This window comes from Fundulus heteroclitus, chromosome 10 (genome assembly GCF_011125445.2).
Source record: "Fundulus heteroclitus isolate FHET01 chromosome 10, MU-UCD_Fhet_4.1, whole genome shotgun sequence".
Lineage (NCBI taxonomy): Eukaryota > Metazoa > Chordata > Actinopteri > Cyprinodontiformes > Fundulidae > Fundulus > Fundulus heteroclitus.
The window spans coordinates 1,197,553-1,223,585 of NC_046370.1; the positions used below are offsets into that span (position 1 = coordinate 1,197,553).

General features: G+C 40.6%; 3 protein-coding genes across 4 annotated transcripts; 2 read left to right on the forward strand and 1 right to left on the reverse strand.

Moving 5' to 3' along the window:
- The first annotated feature begins 396 nt into the window (after nt 1-396).
- On the forward strand, nt 397-7,992 carry zgc:92313 (serine protease). The gene is made up of 6 exons (XM_012863089.3): nt 397-709; nt 887-999; nt 1,189-1,265; nt 3,122-3,393; nt 7,004-7,170; nt 7,281-7,992. Exons 1-6 carry the CDS (start codon nt 664-666, stop codon nt 7,527-7,529), a joined length of 924 nt encoding a protein of 307 aa, XP_012718543.2. The 5' UTR covers nt 397-663; the 3' UTR covers nt 7,530-7,992.
- On the reverse strand, nt 7,876-20,406 carry mapk7 (mitogen-activated protein kinase 7). 2 transcript variants are annotated; one of them, XM_021316730.2, is made up of 7 exons: nt 20,284-20,406; nt 18,374-18,648; nt 18,105-18,270; nt 16,471-17,942; nt 11,995-13,049; nt 11,764-11,894; nt 7,876-8,239 (listed from the first exon to the last, which is right to left on the reverse strand). In XM_021316730.2, exons 2-7 carry the CDS (start codon nt 18,639-18,641, stop codon nt 8,092-8,094), a joined length of 3,240 nt encoding a protein of 1,079 aa, XP_021172405.2. In that variant the 5' UTR covers nt 18,642-18,648; nt 20,284-20,406; the 3' UTR covers nt 7,876-8,091. The 2 variants fall into 2 exon arrangements, with proteins under 2 accessions (XP_021172405.2, XP_021172406.2); XM_021316731.2 differs by having other exon boundaries at nt 20,148-20,405.
- Nucleotides 20,407-21,653: 1,247 nt separating this feature from the next.
- On the forward strand, nt 21,654-24,121 carry vkorc1 (vitamin K epoxide reductase complex, subunit 1). The gene is made up of 3 exons (XM_012863092.3): nt 21,654-21,946; nt 23,510-23,619; nt 23,769-24,121. Exons 1-3 carry the CDS (start codon nt 21,765-21,767, stop codon nt 23,978-23,980), a joined length of 504 nt encoding a protein of 167 aa, XP_012718546.2. The 5' UTR covers nt 21,654-21,764; the 3' UTR covers nt 23,981-24,121.
- Nucleotides 24,122-26,033: the final 1,912 nt, after the last annotated feature.

A 26,033-nucleotide genomic window follows, 5' to 3' on the forward strand; every position in this document is an offset into this window, starting at 1 on the left:
TAAAGCCGACATACTATCACACTTATGACTATTTTATCCAATTTAAATTATTGCCACTAACTTTACTGTATGTACTGATGCACTATTGTCTTTTTTTTTTTCATTTCAATATTGTGGTATTGGATACACTGTTGCTCCAGTACGCCTTGATTCTGGACCATCAGTAAATAAACAAAAAAGAGCATCCGAAAATATAAATAAACATTCTAGAACAAGTTTTTTTCTAATTTTCGGTTGAGTTGTACTCAAGCATTTTTTGTTTGTTAGTTTTGTCTATAAAATTATACATTTTCTGGTCAAAAGCCGACCTGCAAAGAACGCAATTCGTCAGTGCAATTTTCGGTTAATATAATTGGCTCAGGTGTGTCATGTGGGCGGGATAAGATGATTGGGTGTGACGTACCACCCAGGTAACTGGTTCCTGTGTTGAAACTGTTACTCGGAACTGAGCAGAAACCGCCGTTTGCTTTGAACAAGCCCGGAGGCGTAACGGATTTCTGTCGGTAGCTTTTAAGGAAGGAGATGTAACTTTTATAAACTTTAGGTTCTGTTGTGACACCACAGGAGGAGGATTACATGTAGGGTTTCTACGATTTAGTAAAATAAGCAGCTTCAAACTACTTGGAGTTTTTTTAACGTGTTTTGTCGACGAAACGCCTCAAAATGGCGACAAAGTTACTGTTTTCTCTCATTTTTGGGTGCGTAACAGGTGAGTGAAGAGCGCAGGGTCTTCCTGTTGCTCCCCCCACTCCTCCTTCACCTGTTCCTTTGTCTGCTTCATAAACAGACACCGTGTACTCTTGGCTTATTCTTAGCTCTTTGAGCTTAGTGGTAGTTAAATGTCGTCGAGCCCTGTTCCTCGGTCACAAATGCGCATTTTATGCAGGTTTGTTGGGCTCTTCGGCCCAGGAATGTGGGCGTCCGCCGATGAAGGAGGACAGGATTGTTGGAGGGCAGGACGCCTCAGATGGGGCTTGGCCGTGGCAGGTTGATATTCAGGTGAGTCCCCATTAAAACAGAGATTTAGGCTTTCACCCACTGGATAAACAGCCGTGCCTGTTGGTTAGCTTTACGCGTGGTTTAGTCTGGGGTTTCTTTGCTGAGCTGACCTGCTGAGAGAGGGATTTGTCTATGATGCACAAATGACTCACTGTTTTCTTTTTTTTTTCCCTTCCTCTCTGCCTCCAGAACTCTAATGAGCATATCTGTGGAGGCTCTCTCATTACGACGGACTGGGTCCTATCAGCTGCGCATTGCTTCCCCAAGTAAGAAAGCCCTACCCAGACACTATCAGCTGCTAAACTACTTTGCTTTTTCTTCTTCTCTCTTGTCTAAATGGCTGTTTCATCACATCAAACGTGTCTGGGCACCTCAAAATGTAATATTTAAAATACAGATTATGTATTGATCCTTATTCAACTTGTGACACCAAAATAGGTCATTTAAACCTGTAAATGGCTGAATTTATATCCAGTTGTCAGATGCTAACTTTGCCTTATTTAATTCATTTGAGTATAGCAACTAGTGGTAAATGAAGCAAATATTCATTTTCTTTTTGTGAATGCTATTACTCAAACCTGGCAACAACATCATCTGTGTGTAAAACGGGTGAAAATATTGTCATAGTAGTTGGGAATATTGTGACGACAACGTCTGTTGCAACATGTTCTTCTTTCCACTCTTATCTGTTCTTCCATCACTGATAGTGATGACGTCAAGAAAGAAAAATAGGGTAATGCGTGTTAATAACCAACATTGCCACATGTTGGTTATTAATTTATTTGAAATGCTCAATTTAATTTTTATTTAAAATTTTCAAGAATAAATAAATAATAAAAAAAAGCTTTTCTATATTTGTCGTGATATGGATTAGTCTGAGGGGGGAAATGGATAGAGGCCCTGAAACCCAACATTAAAGGCACCATGACCCAAGGTTTGACCAAGTGATTTCAAAAAAAGGTGCTCAAGCGTAGGAAAAGTCATTAGTATTCAAGTTGCTGTTGAATCACGCCTTTTCTAATGTAACAAAGTCAAGCCATCAAGTCCAAGTCAACACCTGTGACGATGGCATAGGAGAACGGCTGTTGTTGAAGTCAGTGTAAACCAAAGAAAATAAAAACGAAGACTACGGACCTTGCTTCAGAGTTATCCTAAGCCATGCTTGGATTTTAAATCACTGCATCACCTTTATTTTCTTTTTCTTTTTTTCTTTTTACACTCTTCTGTTCAATTCTATCCAAGATTGCTTTTATTGTCCCTGTTAAGAAACTTGTTTTGGTCAAGTGATGCTGGGCGAAAACTAGATGTAGTAGAAATGGTGCACAATTAACTCTAAAAGACAGTGTAACATAAAATACAGGTCATTAAAATTTGTATATGTAAATTGTTAAGCACATTTTAAGATTGAAAACATAGGGGCAACCTGCATACTGAAGCTGTCCAGATCAAACGACAAACCTCCCACCTTCTTGTTTTTGCATTTTTAATGAAAAGGAGACAAAGGAGTTTGGAAAGCAGTTTTCCATTTGGCCAGCCTGTATCTTTCTCACCAATAGCAGTTTGAATTACACAGCATAACCCTTTTTTTTTTTTTTTTTAGTTGCAGACAGGTTTCCATACCCAGCCTCTATGCTGAACCGTAATAAGCTCTCCATCCCTCCCTGGTAGCGGAGGAGCGTGATCTTTTTACTAACCCCAAATAATCAGACGTCCTCTGCTGCAGTTTGAAACAGATTTTTTTTTTTTTTTTTTTTTATTGCTTGATTCAAGAAAACATGTCTATATGGACCCCCATCTCTCCGACCGTCTGAACGTAAAGTGGATTTTAGTCACCTTGGAGTCGAACACCATTTCTTCTTTCACCTTTACGATAGAGTGGCTGTTGTCACGCCAGCGTACAAAGCCGGTGGTTTCTGAAGGAGGGAATGAACTAAAATCTTTGAGTAGCATACTGAGGGTTTCTGCGTTTTCAGAACATTTGAAGATAAAATTATGGTGCAATGTGGTATAAAATATTCAAAAGCTATTAATTCATTAATCATTTTACACAAAGATCAGTAAAAATGTATAATAAGCCCTTTGTTTTCTTGCTTAACGTAACAAATTTGGTATCCTCTTCCAGTCCATCCGATTTGAACACTTACATCATATACATCGGACGGTACCAGCTGGGTGGGTTGAACCCGCAACAGTCGACGCATCGCCTGCGCCGCATAGTGATTCCACCTGATTACCAAGACCCCAATGAGGGCAAAGATATCGCTCTGCTGCAGCTGTCCAACCCTGTGAAATGGTCTGACTACATCCATCCGGTGTGTTTGCCCACGCCGGGCACGTTGTTCCCCGCTGGCATGAACTGCTACGTCACCGGCTGGGGAAACATCCGCGAAGACGGTAAACCTCGCCGATTTCTTCTCGTCTTGTTCCAGGTTCATTCCTGCAGAAATCAGAAAAAGTAAATGTGTCACTTTTCAGCTCAAGGAGGGAGTTGGGCTCTTTGTTTTATTCATTGCACATGCTGTGATGTATTTTCACTATTTCTGTTAAACATAAAAAGCATGAAGTCCAGTGAGCAGGATCCATTTAAAAGTAAACGGTCTTAGCATTAGCAAAGCCTTAGCTTAAGCAGTATGGACAACGAAGACGGTGATAACAAGGACTATTCAGACACGTATGTTGTTCAGGTCAGTGAGAGGAGATAAAGGGAAACTGGATTAAACAGAACAAGTTCACGCTACAGTTGACATGACAGAACAATTACAACTTTCTTGATTTAAAAACCCATCCTTTAAAGTGCCTCCCCATTTTCTTAGATGTGCAGTACATGCTAGTTTGCAGCCTCTACTTCCTGTTTATTACAGTCATGCCTAATGTCAACTTTTGACAATGTTACACTTAGCGTAGCCTGGTTAATTTGCTTACAAACCAGTGGATGGAAACACGCCTCATTTGCTGCTTTCTTTTCTTTCTTGCATCATTTTAAGTTTCCTTAAAATTGTCATTCATGACAATTGGATGGAAACATGGCTACTGTGAACCACCCTGGACAGTGGAGGACGTCCAGTAGGCCAGTGAGTTATGTAGCGGGTTTAATGAGAAGACGCGGCGGCTAGGCATGGGTACTGAATTCGGCGACTGAATCCCGTCGATACTACCGGGTACCGATTCACGTTAAATCAAACGGCACCTAAACGCATCACTGTGACGCTGAGGGAGTAGAAAAGTAGGCGATTGTCCATGCTGAACATGAACACAGTATTGCACGCACAACAGTGTGATGACGTCCGCAGCCGCTGGTTCAGTCAACAAAGTACAGCTGATAGAAAGCGTGTCTCCACTTTTCAAAATGCGCAGCAGATTCAGCTCGCTGCAATATTTGTGAGGCGAAAGTACAAAGGCAGCAGCGGGAATCTGAGGAAGCACCTGGTCACTGCTGCCAAGCTAGCAAATTTCTCGTTGTTTTTTTTTAGCACTTTTCAGACCGCACCCAGCGACTTCTTTTCAAAAAAGCAACTAGCGGAAAAATCTAGCATCTTTCTTTTTGTTATTGATGACTTCGCATGAAAGTAACAATCGTTCTGGAGTTATTGTCTTTGGAGAGCCAAGCTCTGTCTCACAGACAGCAGCTTTCTGCCTGCAGTCAGAGCAAAGAGAGCAGAGAGGAGAGCCTCTCTGTTCCCTTATCGTAAATGTGCCCTGCCCTGATTTACAAACTGGGATAAAATGTTTTTAGTACATACATTTTCTTCTCTGAAACTGTTGCACTAAAACAATTCCCTGAATTTTATTCACACATCCTGTATTGATCTTGTTCGCTCTGTGCCTCTAACTGTTGTTTTGGAAAAACTTTGTTTTATTATTGCATCGCCTTTAATTATTTTTCAGGCATGTACTAAAATTAATAAGTTGTTTAATATGGTTAATTTGTAGATCCAAACAAGTTTATATATTGAGAAATAAACATGTTAAACGGAAAATTTGATTTTATTGGTAAACTAACATTTATTACTGCGTAAACACACAAAAGTACAGAAAATGGGTAAAGTTAAGTGCCGGTATCGATTCCCGGGTACCGAGTATCTGTACCCTATCGGTTCAAATGTGAAAGGTAACCTTCCATAGTGACGACCACTCTCAATCTAGCCGCTGATGCGAGTGTCTGCTGGACTGGAGCAAGCGTCAGGCGTGAGGAGTGGTTGTTTAAAAGGAAACCGCTTCATAACTGGAGACAACCCACCTCTTCTTGGAGAATCTTTGGCTCAGATTTCTCTTTTTCTGCAAAACGATGTTTCAGGTCGCTAGATACACAAGCAGCAGACTGAACTCTACTTGGGATCCTGGGTTTCTCAGAAGATGCAGTCTTTTACTCGGCCAGCGAGTTAAAGACGGGTCACCCCTGAGTCCTCCCCAACGCAGCCTGTGGAGAGCTGCAGGCAGAGAGGGAACTCTCTAGGCACAGATTTTACAGGGATTCCAGTGGTGACTCGTCCTTCCTGGGAGCTGTCAGGAAAAATGGGTTAATTCAGCCCTTTTACCAGTCTCTCTGGCTCAACACATATCCAAAAAAGGGTATTTAGCCAGAAATGTTAGTCATGGGGATGACTCCTCCATTAGACAGCTGTCCAGCCGCGTCACTGAAAGCCTCCACAAGGAGGCTAAGCCACTAAAGGTTTAGAAAGAAATTGGGTTTTTACAGAGTGCAGTGTCCAAGCATAAGGATGGCAAACTGAGTGGATGGAAAATGTGTGGTAGAAAGGTGGAAAAGCAGCAGGGATGGCAGAAGTCTTGGGAGGATTGTAGCAGAACAAGGTTCTGACTGCAGCTGCAGTTAAAACTTTAGGGACTACAATATACAGACTTATCCAGGATCGTGGGCTACAACTGTCACCTTCCTCGTCTTAACCCACTTTTTAACTAGAGAGAAAAAATATCAGATATTAAAACTGACATTGCAAATCATACCCCCAAAGTTTGGAGATATGGTTGAGGTGCACAATCCGTTGTGGTGAATTGTGGTTGGTTTCACTGTTTTTTTTTTTTCAGCCAATCCATCTAGCAGGAAATCTTGAGAGCATTTCATGCTTCCTTCTTCTGAGAGACTTTCTAAATGATTACCAGCTGGACTTTAACGACCCAGTAGAAAACTAGAGCACTGTTCAGGGGAAGACTGGCCACCAGATCTAACAATGTACATGAGCTGATGGCCGCTTTAAGCAAGCTGGGCTTCCAGAACCTCACAGGCTGCATTGATGCTGTTATTTACATGTCAAATGCAAGGTCCGCTGGCCAAATTCGGCAATTTTCTGGCCCTCAAGAGCCAAAAAAGGCATATTGTGTCATAAAATAGAGGCATATATCCTTTTAAAGTGCATAAAGTGGCTAAAACTGTCTTCTATAGTGAATGTTTATTTATTTTATTTTTTTTACTGTGAAGTAACAGCATCCTGCCACTAGATGTCAGTTTTTCCACAACACATTAAAACAACCCAATGTCCAAAAAGACAGTGATTCAAAATTATGTTTAAAGTTTAACTCACCCCAATAACTTTTTTTTTTTTTTGCAGATAAACTGTTCAAATGGGACTAAGGGATGTTACTGTGATTTTTATTTATTTATTAATATTTCTATGAACTGGAATGAAATTATGAAATCAAAAGTATCTATACAGGTGCAACTGGCCCTTTTTAATGACTTCATGATGCCAAATTGATCCAATATAGAAATGAGTTTGACACGCCTGGTGTAATTCATGTCATATTAAATATCTTGACAAAGCAACATTTAAATTCTCATTAGCTCTAAGCCATAATAAACTCAAATTAACATTAAAATTAACACAAATACATACTTGAAATGTATCACTGTGCAATGAATGGGTTTCACTTACTGGATTAAACTTTTAAATATTCTAATGTAAGACGATAATGTGGTTGATAACTGTTTTTAAAAATATATATTATGTTAGAAATTCACCTATGATTCATTAGGTTCTCTCCTCTTTAGTCCCTCTGCCAGGAATTGGGACTCTGCAGGAAGTGCAAGTGCCAATCATCTCTCAGAGCTCCTGTCAGGAGATGTACAACACATCTCCTGACCCGTCGGAGCAGGTGAACATTCTGGATGACATGATCTGTGCAGGATACCAGGAGGGCGGCAAAGATTCCTGCCAGGTACTGTTGGATCAGCCGTTTGTGTGTTCGCAGAACCTCCACTGGCTAGACCTTGTCTGAGTGCATCGACGCCGCCGAGGTGTAATCTGAATCTGTCTTCATCTCCTCAGGGGGATTCAGGAGGGCCCCTGGTCTGCCAGATGGTGAATGGGACCTGGGTGCAAGCTGGGGTGGTGAGTTTTGGACTGGGCTGCGCTAAACAAAACAAGCCAGGCGTGTACACCAGGCTGACCAGCTACACGGACTTCATCCAGTCCACAATACCAGAGGTCCAACTGTTCGGAGGAGCTGGTCGGTGCTTGGCTCCTGCTTTGTTGGTTAGCTGCCTGTGCACTCTCCTGATGCTGATGCTAACTTAAGAGATAAAAAGTATCAAACTGTCTTTATTGGAGGGGAGCATAAAAGTCTTATGAAGGAATTAAATTGTCTTGAATAGCCTTAATCAAATCTGTATCCCAAATGCACATAAAGCCATACGGAACTTTACCAGATATTTTTTTTAAATGAATGAAAATATTTTTAGATTTGATTAAAAGTAAAATTGACGTCAGAATTATGAAAAATAAATAAAAGCTTGATTAAGATCTTGTTTTACTGTTTACCTCTGACTCATCGGTTGACGTCACAGCTTTCTGAAAATTGCCTGTGGCATCGGAACCAGCTGTAGTCAAAGCTTGTAAAGTGGGAAATAAGGAGGTTTTTTTTAATGGAAAATAAAGTCCAGTTTCATTCCTAATCTCACATGTAGCACCCAAAGCAGCAGAAAGGTGGTACCAAAATGTTTTTATTACAGAATGCAGCACGATTTAAGAAATGTTTTCTTTACGTTGTCTATGGAAAATAAAATAAGAATGACTCGAAACATCTTTCTCAAGTTATTGGTTGTTAAAAACAAAAACACAAGGTGTCTTTGAGGTTGGCTCAGGCATCATGGGGGATGGTATCGGAGAGAATCATGGGCGAGCCGAGCTGCAACTCCTGCTGCAGCGACTCCAGGTCAGCTGGGGTCATGCGGTGGACCTCGCTCCAATCAGATAACAGCGAGGCGGAAAGGGGGGCCGAGTCGTAGCTGCCGGAGAAATGAAACAGTCAACATTTAAAGGAATCAAAAAAAAAAAAAAAAGGTTGTATTTTTCATGATCAGAATGTAGAACAATATACAAAACTTTTTACCAGATTGTTTTTTTTTAATAAATATGGAAAGCCATTTACTATTTTTTTTTTTTTTTAACTGTTACCTATGGCTTTTTGCAAAATGGGTTTTGTTCAGAACATTGTGAATGTGATCAGATACAAGGACAGGGGTGAAAACAAAAAAAAGTGGTCAATTCCCCATTAAAAAAAAAATATATATATATATATATATATATATATATATATATATATATATATATATATATATATATATATATATAAGAAATCCATAAGGCGTTCAGAAAGCTTGATGTGACAGTGGAAGAAAACAGTTTCCCATATCCTTAACAACCAAATATGTTGTATTTAAATATAAAATGTAATTTATCTTTAATAAGGTGGACTAATATCCAGATGGTGTGATGAGGATTACAGTGGAAAGATATTAAGAGGGCTGTAACAAATATCCACATCCTTGACTGGAAATACCAAATGACGTCACCCAAGACTAAACGGACCCACCAACTCGATACACTCTGAATATACGGTTTGATTTGGTCAAATAATATAAATTAGAAGGGCAAGACTGAGTTGATTTGCGTACTATGACAGATTTAGGCCAAGTTTATATGATCACAACCTTAGGATCTGGTGCAGGAAAGAGCTTATGGTCATGTGTATGTTAATAAAGGGAATATAAATGACTTTACAGGATTTAAATGTGAGGTATGGGCTAGAAAATAGGAACCACTTTTAGTACTTACAGTGATGCAGGATATTTTATAAGGGAAATATAACCTGTAACATTCCTGAATAGTGTAATTGACGTAATGATCAAGACATACAGCGGAACTAAATCTCAGTACTATATCCTTGAAACCTGAGACATTTAAAAGCTGATTCTACTCAAAACACTTAAGAGAAATGGGAGAGAAAACCGAATGCTAATGTTACTCCGGAGGAATGTTGCACTGTGTGTGAAATACAACACAACCACAAATTAAAGAACACACTGCAAAACGAGAACTAAAAGGAAGCAATATTTTCTTGAACTGAGTATCTGTCCTTGATTTGAGAAGTAAATAATGTTATCTGCCAATGGAATTTGAATTTTGACCCCTAAAATAAAATAATTAGATATGCTGCACTTGAAATAAAATGATGGAGATGAGTTGTTCCTATTTTAAGTGCAAAAACCTTATTCCATTGGCAGGTCAGTTAAACATGGCTGCTCAAATGAAGGAAAAATACACTCGTTTTAAGGAAATTTTACTTTCAGTTCCCTCTTCGCGATGTATGGGGTGGAAAAATCTGACCTTGTCATTTATCATACCTAAACTAAAAAGTAAACAGACAGGTTTCTGACATACCGGTTATTGGAGAGAGAGAAGCAGAAAAAACACACACCAGGGAGTGGCATAAACTTAACTCATTCTGGGAAAATATTAGCAACATAAGACATCCTGGGGTATGTAATACCCAGAGAATGTAAAATGATGTATCGTGGAAGCTTGAACGACTACATCATGGTAAAATATGGATATTTAATCAAAAATACTGATAACGTGTATATATAAATAAAAAAAGCAATAACAAAAACTGGAGTAAGACTGAACCTCCTTGTGTGACTCGATGGTTAGAGATTATTAGGGAGGTGTACACTCTGGAAAGAATGACACGTCGCCTCAAAATTAGATATTTTTGTGACAAAGAAGGAGAAATGGAGACAATGGCCGATACTAACAGCTGTAATCTTTTACTTTTAAGCACCTTGTGAACTGATCAGATAACCCTGTAACCACGACTGCTATGTTTATGACTTCACTTGCATGTTTAAAAAAAACCTTCAAGAAAAATAAGTTTCAAGAAGAAGAAATTAAAAGGCAGAATTGAACTTTTATTTTGGAATACTGTTGCTTCTCCCACTATGAAAAAGGGGCAAGAACTTTGTTTTAACGAAATCTGAAAGCCATCAACGTGTAACTCTATAAATCCAAATGTATCATGTTGGTTAGAAATATTTCTGAGCCCTCTACCTCTTTAACTAAGTCAGTATTTTTCACACCCTATATAAAATGCATAAAACATGAGGACATTTTATTTTTGATCTAATGTATCAATTATGATACAAGGAAAATTTGAAAGCTTGACATTTTTTTTTTTTAGAGCAACCAAAAAAGTTTTTTTTTTTAAATGTGACATTTCCCCACAAATACTTGTATCAGACTTTAAATGGATATTATTAACTGTCCATCTCAAAGTTTTGACAGTAATAAAGTAAAAATACTGTCACATCCTGTTCAAAAGGTGCATTTACCTGCACAACTGGAATACGTGTTTTGATTAAAAATCAACAGAAATAAACACTTGAAAACATCCATCTGTGTCCAATTAATCTATATGTGAACAGAGTTATTAAAATTACCTTTTTACTAATACGCTAATGTATTGAGATGCAACCCTGTAATGGATTCATATCTGCCCCAAATCTGGTGGACAGAGGTGAGAAGTAACTAGTTACATTTGAGTAACTTTTTGACCAAAATGTACTTTTAGGAGTAATTTTACTGTACTGTACTTTTTACCTTTACTGGAGTCATTATTACTCAAGTATCGCTATGCTTACTAGAGTAAAATTTCTGGTTACTCTAACTGCTGTGAGTAACATCAGGAGAAAAGAATATAATAATTTTAACCAAAAGAGACAAAACCTGAAGTTTATGTTTAAGTGAGACGTCTTATTTGTACACAAGCTTTATTATTTTAATGGTATTTTCTATCTGCTGAGCTCATTGAGCCATTTGGAGGTCAGATGAACGTACAGTAAACAGTAGATATTGTCATTGGAAACACTTTGCACTGTTCTAACATACTGGATATACATTAACTGCTGGAAGTATTGCTTTCAAGTTTAATGTTGGAAATAAATTATTTAGAAAAGTGTTTCTTTTGTCTTAAAAATACCAGCGTTTGCACATAACTTTATATTTCTCTATGTCCAATTACATTATTTTTAAATATTAAATCAGCTGTTATGATTAGGTACTCAGTACTTGAGTAGCCTTCTTGCTGAATACTTTTTTACTCTTACTTGAGTAATTTCTTGGCTGACAACATTTTACTTTTACTTGAGTAAAAATATGTTGAAGTAGTGCTACTCTTACTTATTTGGCTACTCTACCCACGTCTGGTTGTGGCCGATGTGTAAAATTGTGTCTGAATCTGTTGTTTGCTGCTGTTTGGGCCGCGACCCTCGTGTAAAGAAGCTTTTAATCCAAAAAGAGTGTGAAAGGTGTAAAGAAAGGGACGTAAAAACAAAAATCACAACGCTACGTTCTCCAAAGAACAGCAACCGAGGTTTAGATAAAACTCTACACTTGGAGTCAGAGAAACAGAAACGATGATCCCCGTTGGACAGAAACTCTAAAGCTGAGGCTGGGTAGGAAGACAAAACCTCACCTGTCCCGGTCACCGTGCTGCAGCTCTGTTAGAGGCTGGTTGAAAAGGTCATCCAGATCGAAGCCCACCCCGTACCCCGCCCCGCTGCCTTTGGGGGTGACCGAGAACACAGGAGGTAAAATGTCCTCTACCTGCCAGAGGAAAGGTGGAAAACATTGGGTCAGGTAAATTATTAACCCTTCATAACAAAGACGGCCGCAGCCCGGCGTAAACGTGAACAAAACCGCTCACCTGGGACTTTGAGAGCTGCAGCGTTACTGTGTGGATGTCAGGGGCAATAGAGGGTCCTTGTTGGCCCGTGTCTGTGAATCCTAAGCTGGGATGAGGCTGGGAGGGAACCCCTAAAGTCCCGCAGAGATGGTTTACACCAGGTGCTGCCGTTTTCTCACCCAAAGAAGAGCAAAGCTTCTCCAGGAGGCCCGTACTCGCAGTCAATGAGTTGAGGCTGTTCAGACCTCTGACGTCAGCGTTTCCATTGGTCTGTCTGATGGTTACCGAAGGAGCTTTGGACAAAAAGCTCTCCAGGGGCAGCAGGGGTGCCTGAGGTTTGGGGTCGGCCTGAGTTTGGCTCTGTGCTTGGAGCTGCGGCTGAAGGAAGCCGGCCGCCGGCTGAGGTGTGCCGCTGGGTTGCTGCGCTGGCCTGGTCTCCAGTCGTTGGCCGCTCCAGCTCCCCACGCCGTTGAATCCGCTTTCCCCGCTGGCCTCAGCGTGAGGCTGGAGTGCGTCGTTTTTAACATATCCGCCGGTGACAGCCATCATGTCCATCCCTCCCCGCACAGCAGCACCTACGTCTCCTGGAGGCTTCCTCTGGCTCATGGAGAAAGGTAACGCTAGCTGCTGGGCGGTGGGAGGCTGAAACGGTTTCACTTGAGAGATTAGCTGCTCGTGAGGCTGGATTTTCCTCGCCTCCAAGTTTGTTTTATTGTTCTCACTGATTCTTTGGGAACTCAGGCTACAATCCTTGGGTTTTCCGTCGTTGTTAGCAGTCTGGGATTTCTCGCTGCAGCTGTCCATCATCTTAGTCCAGCGCTGCAGGAGGCTTTTGTCGTCGTCGCTCAGCAGGACCCCGCCCAACGAATCCCCCTGTTTTTTCTCTTTTCTTTCCTTCTCCTTCATTTTTCTCTCCCTCTCCCGCGCTCGCTCCTGCCTCTTCCTCCTTTTCTCCTCCCTCTCTCGCTGCCGCTCCTGGGCCGTGACAGGCCGCCGCGACTCGGGGACCGAAGACAGCGCAGAGGACAAACCTCCTCCGGTGCCACCATCAACGCCTAGCGCCGAGGCGCCTCCATCTGCAAGACGGAAATGATATCAAGTCTTAGCAGTTCGTGTGTGAAAGAGCCTGGCAAAAGTATTCAAAATCTGAAAAGTGTGGTGTGCATCTGTATTAAGCCCCCGTTACTCATAAAATTAGTGCAATCTTAGCCTTCAGCATTGCAAAAGCAGATCTAAAAATAAGTAAAATGTTTGTTTTTGTCCTAGATTTGAGCAGGTAAATAATATCTGCCAATGGAATGAGTATTTCGACCCCTAAAATAAGATAATTAGACATCCTGCACTTGAAATAAGATGATGGAGATGAGTTGTTCCTATTTTAAGTGCAAAAGTCTTATTCCATTGGCAGATCATCTTATTTACCTGCTCAGATCAAGGACAGATACACTCATTTTAAGAAAATATTACTTATTTTTAGTTCTGTTTTTGCAGTGAGAAGTCACCTGATTAGTAAATTGAGTTTGTATAATCTGACTATGCAAATGCAGGTGTTCTCCGAAGGCCTCAGAGTTTTTTGGAGAACATAAAGAGAACAACCAGCATGACGAAGACCAAGGAACCCAGCAGACGGGTGAGGGAGGAAGTTGAGGTAGAGTTTAAACCAGGGTTGGGTTCTAAGACAACATCCCAAGCTTTAAACAGCTCACATCATTTGAAAATAGGAAAGAGTGAGGTACTGCTACAGACCTAGCAAGACATGGACGACCACCTCAATCAGGGTAGAACAACCTTTACAACCCTAAGAACCACAGAGCCATTTTGCCTTCAGTTCAGCAAAACAAAATGTCTTTAGAGCCAAAAAAAAAAAAAAGCAACATGCCCCTTTGAAACAGAACAGCTTGTTTTTATTTTTATTTTAAAAAAACTGAAGGAAATGTGTTCAGATTTTAAAATTAAACTTTTATCAAAATTGAAGTTGTTTTTTTGTTTTAAGGATTAATACATTTCCTTCAACGGGAGATTACATTTTTACAGGAAAAGTTTGCAACCTACTGAAAAAAATTACCTCTTTGAAAACAAAAAACAATTAGTGTTATTATTTGTGGAAATATTTTGCATATGTTCCATAAAGGCGCCCAGAAAAATAAACTAGCTAAATTGTTTTCAAATTATCTTTATATTTTAAAGCATTGCTCTGTTCTTTAGGAGGATGCAAGGAGCTGCAGGGTGCAGATAAGTGAAACTTATAGCCTGGCCAGCCAGACTGACTACGGGGTATAAGTCAGTCTGGTAAGGCTCCATATTCTCTGGTCTAAAAACAGGCTGGACCAATCACAGCGCGGGAGGCGGGACTTTACGATGCGTCACACTCAGCAGCAGAATAACCCATAATGCAGCAGCGCTTTTCTGTAATTATAACAGTCAAGATACATACAGAGATTTTTGTTGCTTGGTGCCTTGGAAAATTAAGAAAGTACATGTGAGTACTATGGCTGCACAATTAACCGCATTTGCAATATAATCGCAATTTAAAAAAAACGCAATTTCCAAATCGCAGAGGTCTGCAATTTTTGGCTACATAGCAATTAATGGATCAGACGTGTCCTTTAGGTGTCAGTAATTATGTTTAAAGTGGGTTTGCTCCACATGGAAGGGAAGAGAGCTGCAGCAGTGAGATAATCTAATTTTATTACTTGTTTTAGAGTTTTTATAACCGTACTGTTTTACCAGAAACTTTCAGGAATCTCACCACAGCGTTAAGTTCTGGTCAATCAGTTTAATACATAGACTTACTTGTTGGTTGAACTTTATGTTCAACAAGGATTGATGTCCAAATCAATTAAAAGCTGTTCTCTTGAATAATATTCTGATTAATAAAAAACATTAAAAGTTGTTGTTTTAAATAGTCCTTGTTTACAAACATCTTTATCTAGAGGCCATTTTTGTTGCTTGTGGTTAATGCAGAGAAATGTCAAAATCAAATCGCAGTTTTGGTTGAAATTTATCGTAGGTAGAACGCAATAATTTCTGAGTTGAGACGCAGCGGCTCTTTTAGCACCTAATCTGCACAGCAATGAAACAGGTTGATTTGTTGTTTGTATTTGTTTAAAAAGACATGATAAATTAAACTGAAAAAAAAATTGCATTAAATCGCAATATTAAGATTAAAAAAAAATCGCAATTCAATTATTTTCCAAAATCGTTCAGCCCTAGTGAGTTCACCACGTATCCTCAGATCTTTTTACAAAAGCGGCAAAAATTGTTTACTGGAGAGTTTTTTCAATGGCTTGCCATGTTTCACAGACTATAAATTACAAAAACAGAGCGCATTGCTTGTTTTTTTTTGTCTCACATCCATAGTTATCTGCTTGGTTCTAACCTGCTGACTTTGTTAGTCCCGCCTTTTAAATCAGGCTCTACCGGCTTCTTTCCAGACCGGCTTACACTGTGTATACGCCGTTAGTCAGGCTGGCTGACCAGGCTACGAAATGTCACCACTAGGGGCGCTGTTGAGCACTGCCTGTAGACCAAAACAAGTCGTGTATCAATCCCCGACTCTCTACCTCCACTTCAGCTGCAACCCTCTTCTCACCCGTCGCTACACGGCTCTGACGGCGGCATTTTACTTGGAGGGAGGGGCTAAGCCTTGAGTGGCAGCTGTTCACGTGCATGTGCGCTCACGCGCCGCTGGCCCGGCTATGTAAACAAGAGACTGGAGACCAACACAGAGAGATGGTGTCTGTCATTCCATACGTCATACCATATTCCTACCAAAAAGAGGCCTTTAGTTGTTCTTTTGTGCAGTTATTCAAAAGGGGACTTGGGGAAACTTCCGGAAAAATCGCAGACCCATGCTTTAAACACAGTGTCATAGTGAAGCACAATGGCGGCAGCATCATGCCATGGGGAAGCTTTCCTTCAGCATTGATGGTCAGAGATGATGAGAAGATAGAAGCTAAATCCAGGACAATTCTGGAAGAAAACCCAGTAGAAGCGGCTGAAGACTTGAGTCTCTGGTGGAGGTTCACCTTTATAAAAGGCAACCAGAGCTGCAGTGGGATGTTTTAGATCAAAATAAATTCATGTGGCAGAACAACCCAGTCAAAGTCTGGTCATAAGTCCAACTCAGAATCAGAAAACTGATGTTCATCTAATCTTACTGAGCCTCAGCTATTTGCTAAAGAACAATGGGCAAAAAAGTCGGTCTCTAGATGTGCAAAGCTGCTAGAGACACTCCCCAAAAGACGTGTAGCTGTAACTGCATTGAAATGAGGTTTAGCAAATATTGACCTATTGGAGCTGAACACAAATGCACACAAGACTTTTCTTTTTCTTTATTCGAAAACCATATATTGTTTAACAACCACTTAATTATTTTGCACTACTTCCTGTTGGTCTATCACTTATAAAACACGTTACGGTTTGAGATGGTAACGTTAAGACTTTAAGGTGTATGATGAATACTTTTGCAGTAAATTGCAGATATGATACACTTACCACCCCTGGCTTTATTTCTCAGAGCTGATTTTAACAGAGCTGCTTTCAGGGCAGCTTTGGTATCTTCAGAAATGGCGCCCTCCTTTCTGGTTCCCTCTGCAGGACGTGGAGGAGGCCTTGCATTCTTGGCCAGCGACTGTGAAAGAGACTGAGACAGAGACTGGGCCTGTGCTGCTGACAGAGACAGGGAAGACATGGTGGTTGGCAGCGGGGTCATGGTTTGTGCTTGTGAAGTGGGCTTGGAGGTGGGCTGGCTCTGGATGTTCGGTACTCCCTCCTGAGCCTCGCCATCTCTCATCGACTCTGACTGAGAGTCCTGAGCGGACACCGGTGTGGTTAGATCTATCGTCTCTGGCTGACCGCTGTCAGAGTTGGCACTGGGCATGTCCACGTCGACTGGACCGCTTTCGCTTTTACTGAGGAGGGGCAAATGATGGGGCGCACAGGGCGGGACAAGCTCAGCCTGGTTTGTAAATGCTTGGTTCACATCTGCTGGTGGGTTGTTTTGTTGTTGCTGGGATTTGATCTCTCTCATTTGCTGTTGCTGAATCTGTTTTGCTTCAAGGTGCCGCGCCATCGCGGCCAGTGTTTGCTTCGTCAGGTCGACAGTTGCTGGCTGGCTACTGCTTTGTTCTGCAGCTCCGCTGTTGATCCTCGGCAACGGCCTGAACTGCAGTCTTGGACGAGAATTCAGTTTCTTTTTGTGAAAGTCTTGAATTTCCATCAAAATAGCCTCCTTAATTTGTTCTTTGTTCATCGGAAGCTTGTCAAACTCAAAGTCAAAAGCTGGCACGCAAGTTGGCTCGTCGTCCGCGTCGTGATACTTGGACAGGTACGGATGGTCCAGGGCCTCCGTCACGCTGATGCGCTCCCGAGGATCGAACTGCAGCATGCCCCGCAGGAGGTCTAAAGCCGAGGCTTCGGCTTGTGGGTACAGTTTGGCCAGAGGCACGGGTGTCCGAGACGGGAGACTCTGGACATAGGAGCGCACCCTGTCAGCCCTGATGGCGGCGATTAAACTCTCAGGAGGAGTGCCTAACACGCTGAGAATGAGCTGGAGCTGGTGCGGGTAATGCTTCCCGGGGAAAAGCTGCTTGCGTCCCAACATCTCTGCAAAGATGCAGCCCACAGACCACATGTCAATGGCCAAACTGTAATGGTTGAGAGACAGCAGGAGCTCAGGGGCGCGGTACCATCGCGTTGCAACGTACTCCGTCATGAAGGAATAAGACTCCTCGGGGTGGGAGCTCAGACCCCTCGCCATGCCAAAGTCCCCGATTTTCAGTTCACAGTTTTCGTTCACCAGCAGGTTAGAGGGTTTAAGGTCACGGTGGATGACGTTGGCAGAGTGCACGTACTTAAGGCCGCGGAGGAGCTGGTAGAGGAAGTAGCGGGTGTGCTCAGGAGTTAGTGTCTGGGCAGAGTGAATGATCTGGTGCAGGTCGCTCTCCATAAGGTCCAACACCACGTATCTGCAAAGACAGGACCGCAGCACACAGATAAGCTAGGAACAGCAACTCAAGTCACATAAAAAGGGACCAAAACAAAGAAATGCACTACAGTGTGAGGAGGAAATGGGCTGTCCCTGTTACGAAAGGTTGACCCAAACGGCTTAAAAGCAATAAGGTACGTACACAGACTTAAAGGCGGAGTGAGGAAGGTTCGGCTGGAGGATGTCTTTGATGGCGATAATGTTGTCATGCTTGAAGTGTTTCAGGATCTTCAGTTCTCGCAACGTCCGCTTAGCGTTCGTCACCATTTCAAAAGCATTGGAGATCTTCTTTATTGCCACCTGCTGGCCTGTATAAGGTAAACGCAAGGAACAGAGTGGAAACGATCAAAGAGCAATTACAGGTAAACGAGGTGTTCACATTCGAGCACAGTAAGACATCAAGCTATCTACCGTTGTCCCGTCTTCTGGCAGACGAAACGACACCGTAGGCCCCGGTACCGATGGTTTCTATGACGTCGTACTCCTCTCCAACGTCAAACTTCACGTCCAGGGAGTGCGCCTTAAGCAGAGCCAGGTTTTTTGCTGCTATGCTGGTGTCGGCATTGCTGCCCGTCGCCTCGGCTCCACGCTGGTTCTGGTTCTGTCTGCCTTTGTCCGAGGCCATTTTTTCAGGGGAAGCCAAGCCAACTTTGGCACCCCCACCCTCTTTAGTCGACATATTGCTGCTGTGAGGAGAAACGCAAATTGAGAGGTGTTATGTGGAGTCACCTTTGAGTTTCTTTACGACATCAAAAACAGTCGATGAAACAACAAGTGTGTCAAATATTTCGCAGTTACTTGCACAAGTTTTGCAGAACACGCAATAACATTTACAAAAAACGCCAACGTGCATCAAGTCCCTTCTGATAGACTTCTAACAGATGCTGCACTTCCTTAATATGGGGGGTTAATATGGAAATTAATATGGAAATATAATTTTATGAAGCATTCAGGTTATTAAAGTATTTCTGATTCTGATTCTGACTGAGGTTCAGAATATATGTTGTTGTAAAATATGTTGGAGAATTTCTTTAAAAAAATTTAAATCAAGATTTCCACCAACTGCTGACTGAAGTAAAGTATTAAGAACACAAAACAGTCCTGCACAGTTAATATAATGACACAGCTTTGACCACATTTGTTGGTACCTTTGGCAAAGGTGTGCAAAGAAAATGTATGTTTTGTTGCTGCAATATCACAATGTTACAAAAAGAAACATCCTTTAGTTTTTGCAAAAAATGTCAATATGGAAACAAAAATCCCACATTAAGGAATAATTGCCTTTACAAAATCAACATATATTAGTTAAAGTTTTGTAGAAAAAACACATTAAATGGTTGAAGCACACAGATGGGGGATGTGTAAACAAAACACTCATTCTTAGTTTCATCTGATCAGAGCACATGATTTATGTTAGAGCCCCAGAAAAGTTTCACAGCAGACTTCTTGTGTTTACGTCTGTGACCCTTGGATAAAAAAGCCAATTTTTTAGGACCCCTTAATGGTCGGTATGGAGGAATGATAATGCCACTCTGTGCTGCAGTGAGATTTGGAGAGTTTTATTTTTTTACCTTTCTAGCTGTCCTGCTTGCTGAAGCAAAGCAGGATTGCAAAGATATAAACTTTCATATCTGTCAGTGTGAGACTCTGTTGTTGCAGTGAACGCTGATATATTTTTTTTTTTTTTTTGCTTCCACATGAAAAACGAATTATGGTTATAACAAGTTTCAGTGTATTACACAGCCATGCAGTGAGATTACAGAGCAGGATCATTAACAAACGCATTAACAACACAAATATGAAGAAACCTCAGAATCCAACTATGTGAAACTATGAATTTTTCTCAAAATATATTAATTTAGCCACATTTAAAAAGTCAGAAGTGACTTTATTACTGTTTTATGTATCATAGTATTTTGTGTGATTACAGCTTTATGACAGAGTCACCCCAGTCTCCTCTTATCAAGACCCGTAACATTTACTCGCTGAATTATGAAAAGAAAATGCTGAAATAAAAAGAACAGAATAAGAGATCGCTGCCTGAAATTTAACAGATTGAGGCCTGGTTTGTCTAAACGGGAAGAAAACCTGTAGCTCTCAGTAAAATGGCTAAAACAGACCCAGTTTTATAGCTGAAGAGAAAGACATGCCAGTTTAGCAAACAGCGACAAAGGATCAACCTTACCCAATTCTGAACGCATGGGCGTAGGCTAGACGTTACCTGAGGCTCTGGCTTCCTACGTACCGTTAAATCTGCTATTTCTCGGTTATGTAACAAAACGATGCAGTAAATTAATGCGATTTGAGAAAGTGTGACATACTTTCAGCTTGTGAGCGAAACAACAACGTCCATATCTCTGGTTTTAATCGCGGACCAGCACGATAATTCACTTGTTTTGTCTACCGCTTCCTCATCAACTTCCGGGTTTAGTTGGAGTGTCATGAGTCCCGACCAATCAGATGAGAGAGGAGAGGAGCAATCATCCAGTAAGCGCGCAGGACGCGCTTAGAGGCGGGGCATCATGCCATACAGACAGAGCTCTGTGTGATATTGTTTATTTATTCACGGGAGGTGACGTCGTTTTCCTAATTTTTCCAAAATTGGAGAAACATACTGGGAGTTATGGGGGTAAACTATGACGAAATCGAAACACGCATGTGTGTCTATATATATATATATATATATATATATATATATATATATATATATATATATATATATATATATATATATATATATATATATAATATACATATGAAATATAGATATATAGATATAGTTATAAATCTCTCTCTCTCTCTCTCTCTCTCTCTCTCTCTCTATATATATATATATATATATATATATATATATATATATACTGCTCAAAAAATATGCGTGTGTGTTTCATTAATGAAATTTATTTGTTAATATGAATTGCTATAATTGGTATAATTGGTATAAACTAACATTAATTAGTATAAATACTTTAACCTAAAGACTTCCCCCGTTTTGGTTCACAATCTAGGAAAGAGACTAAGTGCGACGTTACACATTATCTATTGCGACTTCTCCACAGCATCCTCATAATTCTCTCCTTTTCCGTTATCACACCTCATTCACTGTGAGCTACAGAATCTCCTGCGCAAAAACGGGGCTCAAGGGCAGGAAATGTCCACACAAATATCCAGATGTAATGTAGGTAGGAAGAGTGTGAATGCAGGGCGCCGTGAATATAATAGGTTGGCAAATCTTGCATCCAAGCCGTCCTTTCCATTTGTGATATTGTGACGTTTGAGATGTTGTTCAACTCGTAGCTACCTAACTGGGAAAATGTCCAAGTGTTCAATTTGTCTTATTTTAGAAACCAAATAATAATTATTTTTTGCACATGAGCAAACACAATAAAAACACTAATCCAAAATGACACAATACAGCAAACAATATCAAGTTCTTGACAATGATAATAACTGTAATTATTGGCTAAAATTACATTAAACAGCGGGGTTTAAAATTGCGCCACCTACTGCTAAGATCAAAAAATATATACAAGTAATTCTTGTCAAGTACAACAGGACAGTTAAACAAATTTTCTAACAGGCAGTCTAAAGTCGACAGTAAGCAATAAACGCCCATCTGGCTGAGCCAACATCTGGACCTGGCCGTCCAATAGCAGGTAGGGACAAAAGTCCAGCCAACCAATCAGAAGAGGGGATGTAACGCCCACAGTAAGAGGACACGTTAGATAAAAAAAGAGAAAAAATTGAAACTGCTGGGAGCGATTTCACTTCAGGGATCAACTGTTACTATAAGGGCGTCCACATGGCTGCGGCTCCGGGCATGCCGACATGGGAGCGCAAAGTGCGCATTCTTCTGGTTCTTCTGGGTCTGGTTCTGTCTGTGTACGCTCTCCATGTGGAGCTCTCCCGAGAGAGAGACCCAGAGTACAGGGCAATGTGCGACCTGGGAGAATCTGTGAGCTGCTCCAAGGTCTTCACCTCCAGGTAGGATTTTCCTTCTGCGTTTACCTGCAGAACACAAGGCGCGTAAACCACGTAGCCTGTTTTTGCATGCATGTGAGTCGGCATATCTAAAGGAGTTCAAGCCCCTTCCCCCGCTCACCCCCCCCCCCCCCCCTTCATTGCCACGTGTTGAAATTCCTTTCATGGGACATTTATCAGGTGCTGTTTAATATTGGATGAACAGAAAGGGATACCTCTTGAGAAGAATCTCTGTTTTCAGGATTGACTTGTTTTAATTCCCCTTGAGCTTTTTCACTTTTTATGTTACAACCAAAAAAAAAAAAAAACACAACAACAAAAAGTCTTTTTTGTTGATGGGGTTTTTATGTGATGGGCCAAACAAAAAATAATGTATACAGTTAAACTCAAAGATGCAGCGTACATTTGTACTCATCCCCCTCCAGACTTGACATTTTGTTTTGCTTCTTTTAGAGTACGTCTCTACCAGTTTTGCTAATTTAGAGATGGGAATTCTTGCACATTCTTCTTTGCAAAATGTCTAAGTCATATTGGAAAGCAAGCACCTGGACTTTGACTGGACCACTCTAACTCAATAATACTGTTTGACTAAAACCATTTGTGGTTAGCTCCTTGTGTTTAGCTGCTTGTCCCACTGGAAGCCCAACCTCCACTCCAGTGTCACGTCTTTCGTAACCTCTAACGGGTTTTCTTCCAGGACCGTCCCGTTTTTAGCTCCGTTCATCTTTCCATCAACGCTGAAGAAAAGCATTCCCACAGCGTGATGCTGCCACCACCATGTCTCAAGACAGGAAAACTCTGTTCAGGGCGATATGCTGTGATAGTTTTCCTTCACGCCAAAAAGCTGAATTCTGAGCTCATCTGACCACATCAAATTCTTCTTCATGTTTTTTGGGTTCACTGGGGCTTGTGGAAAACAGCACTGGGTCTTCTAGTGGCTTTCTATCAAAATGATCTTTCTTCAAACCCTTTTTTATAATAACTGTCCTGTCATCAGATTATTTCACCTTATCTGTGAACTTCCACAGCTCCCCCACAAATGCAATGGACCTCTTTGTCTACATGTACGACTCATGCTCTCCCTTAAAAGCCCGTTTGTTTAGGATTTATGTCCATGTGTTTGTAGATTGGTAGTTATCCAGCTCTGTTTCTACTCTACTCAGACCTGCAGGTACAGAACTTTCTCCCTGCTGTGTTCATTGGTCTTTGTGGTCCTGTTTGTTCACTGATGTTCTCTAACAAACCTCTGAGGTCTTCACAGAACAGCTGGATTCCTTCTGTGATTAACCCACTCACTGGGAGACTATTTCTTATGTAAAGGCAAATCCTTACACAAGGCTTTATTTAGGGGTGCTAGAATAAAGGGGGTTGAGAACACATGGACTTCAGATTTACATTTATTTCCTTCCACCTAACATTCATCTCAGAACAATGCATTTAAATTTGTGTTTGTAATGACCAAACGTGAAAAAGCAATATCAACACCTCTGCAAGGAACATTTTTTAAAATTATGTTTTTAAGAATGCATTGCCTTGACGCTACCGTTTCTTTTTTTTTTTTGGCAGATGGGGACGTGGTTTTGGTTTGGTCCAGCTCTTTTTGCCCAAAGACAGCGTTCTGAACCAGCCCAACAGCGTCCTCGGCATCCTGTTTTACACTCTGCAGATGGGCCTCGGTTAGTCTACCATTGTCCTTTGCAAATTATAGAGGAGGGATTTTAAGTGGAGAGTCTTGTTTTTTTATAGCTTGCTCTGCATGTGAGATTACAGGGGTTGATTTTTATATATAACCTAAACGAGTAAAATTTATTTAACTGTATTGCAGGATTGTGTCTGTCTAAAAAGGCTGTCCTGGCCTTGGTCCTCTCCTCCTGGGTGTCCGTGGCTGGCTCAATCTATCTGGCGTCAATTCTGGCCTTTGTTCTGGGAGACTTCTGTATGGTGTGTGTCTCAACGTATATCATCAATTTTGCGCTGCTCTACACCAACCTGAAGAGAAGGAAAGCAATTGATGGGATGAAAGAGAAGACGGGATAATAAATGCAACTTGCAAAGTTCATCGTTTGTTTAAGCCTAACCTGGGCCAAACTGGATTACTGTTTTTATACCTTTCATAATGAAATGATTGTTGCTGGAAAATCTGATAATTTTATTAATAAACTAAAAAACAATATATATATTTTTTTTGTCTAACATTTAGCATTTCTTACAGGCTTTAAACATTTTTTTTAAAACATCTTATAGTCTGATGTGGTTTTACCCTAGGGAATTTTACTATCGCTTCTGCAATTACCGAGGTTGACCAGTAGATGGCGACAAATACTAACTATTAATTCAGCGTCGTTAAAACAGGCTTGCAAACGACAACATTTCATGTCATCGATGTTAAATAATATAATTACAGGCTACAAAAATTGCTTTTCTAAATTAACACAATCGTGTTTAAGGACATAATTATAATACAAATTAAATACACAACTAACTGAATTTTAAGCTGAACGGTGTAGCTTTCTTTCTAAGAACAGAATAGAATAGAATAGAATATTCCTTTATTGTTACACAATGTGGAAATTCAGGTGAATCGGCAGCAAGTAAAATAAAAAATCCACAACATAAGAAAAAATATGCAGTTATTAAACATGTCTCACACAGATTAAATTAAATATTCAACTGAGGAGGATGACAGAGTAAATGGGCATGTATAATTATGCATAAAAAAAAGAGTTTTCAGAAAAAAAGAATTGCCAGGATTGCCAAAACTGTGTATGAAGAAGGAATAATATCATTTTTGGTTACTTTTGCCAGACTTAATATTTCTGATCAGCAGTAATTTACAGGACAACCTTCTACAAAAGCAGACTACAGACTACTATATATATCTCATATATTAGGAGATTTTTGAGCTGCTTCCCATATTCTTTTGTAATACGCCTCTCCCCTGAAAAAAGTGGCGTGGGCAAATGTCTCATAGCAGCTGAATTTTGTGTTTAGGTGATTTACAGTCAAAACAAAGATGTCTTGCATGTTCAAATAGAGATCGCACATGAAAAGAAAGAGTCTGGAGTCTCCTTGGCAAAACATGTGCAATGAGAGTAAACAGAAAGTAGACTCTCTTGTATTTCTAGACTTTTATTTATAAAGACATAATAAATAATGTCTTCAGCTGGTTCTAAAGTTATCTAACTCCAGGTGTACAATACTCAGTATTTCTAAGCAAAGATAAAATTAAACTTAGCTTCTTTCGTAGGATTTAGGAGTGACAGAACAAGCTATGTGGTGCTGATCACATCCACAAAGCGATCATCAGAAGGTGTGGCCACCTCTATAAAAGCAGAAGTTTAAACAGTTTGGTGGTCTGGGGCACACAGGTCTGTGTTAACACAATGTCAGGAAGGAAATGCATCAGCAAAGACTTCAGAGCAGCAGAGCAGTCTGCTTAATGATCCAGAAAGGGTTAGAAGGCCATTTCCAAACAGTTTGAAGTCCATCTTTCAATAGTGAGACAGAGAATTCACCAGTTGATCCGGTTTAAGACAGCTGCTAATCTAAATCTAAACTTTGAACATCCCAGCAATTTCCCTTCATGGTTGAGGTGTGCAATGTTTATAAAAATAACAAAGAAAACCAAGAGGTCCATTTTCCTGTCTCCAGCAGTCATTGGGTGAGATGTGAAGAACACTCTGGACAGGTCACTGGTCCAACACAGAGACATATAGGACAAACAACTGAGCACATATACATTCACATTTAAAGGCATTTTAGAGATCAAATCACCCAAAATGCATAATTTTGGACTCTGGGAGGAAGTCAGAGTACCCAAACTCAAAGAAGAAAACCCGGGCATGGATTCAAGTCCAAGACCTCCTGGTAGCCTGTTTATGGGAATCCAATTCCAGTAAGATTAAACAGGTATGGCGTTTTTTTGGGATTTTGAGAAAAGGTCTCCTCTCAGATAAACTTGGGTTTATGATGTAATAAATAAATCAGAAGACTTCTAGAGCAATGTCCTGAACACAGAGGAGACCAGAGTAGAGATGTTTGGCCATAATAGTGTGTTGTGCAATCAAGCCATGAGGACAAATCAAACTAA

Excerpts from the sequence above, each read along its gene's own strand:
- zgc:92313 (XM_012863089.3), top strand. The coding sequence starts at position 664 with ATGGCGACAAAGTTACTGTTTTCTCTCATTTTTGGGTGCGTAACAG. Across the intron at positions 710-886 it reads CATTTTTGGGTGCGTAACAG|GTTTGTTGGGCTCTTCGGCC; the intron begins GTGAGTGAAGAG and ends CATTTTATGCAG. Across the intron at positions 3,394-7,003 it reads GGGAAACATCCGCGAAGACG|TCCCTCTGCCAGGAATTGGG; the intron begins GTAAACCTCGCC and ends TCTCCTCTTTAG.
- mapk7 (XM_021316730.2), bottom strand. The coding sequence starts at position 18,641 with ATGTCGACTAAAGAGGGTGGGGGTGCCAAAGTTGGCTTGGCTTCCCCT. Across the intron at positions 18,271-18,373 it reads TGCCAGAAGACGGGACAACG|GCCAGCAGGTGGCAATAAAG; the intron begins GTAGATAGCTTG and ends TACCTTATACAG. Across the intron at positions 8,240-11,763 it reads CAGCACGGTGACCGGGACAG|CTACGACTCGGCCCCCCTTT; the intron begins GTGAGGTTTTGT and ends TTTCTCCGGCAG.
- vkorc1 (XM_012863092.3), top strand. The coding sequence starts at position 21,765 with ATGGCTGCGGCTCCGGGCATGCCGACATGGGAGCGCAAAGTGCGCATT. Across the intron at positions 21,947-23,509 it reads TCCAAGGTCTTCACCTCCAG|ATGGGGACGTGGTTTTGGTT; the intron begins GTAGGATTTTCC and ends TTTTTTTGGCAG. Across the intron at positions 23,620-23,768 it reads CACTCTGCAGATGGGCCTCG|GATTGTGTCTGTCTAAAAAG; the intron begins GTTAGTCTACCA and ends ACTGTATTGCAG.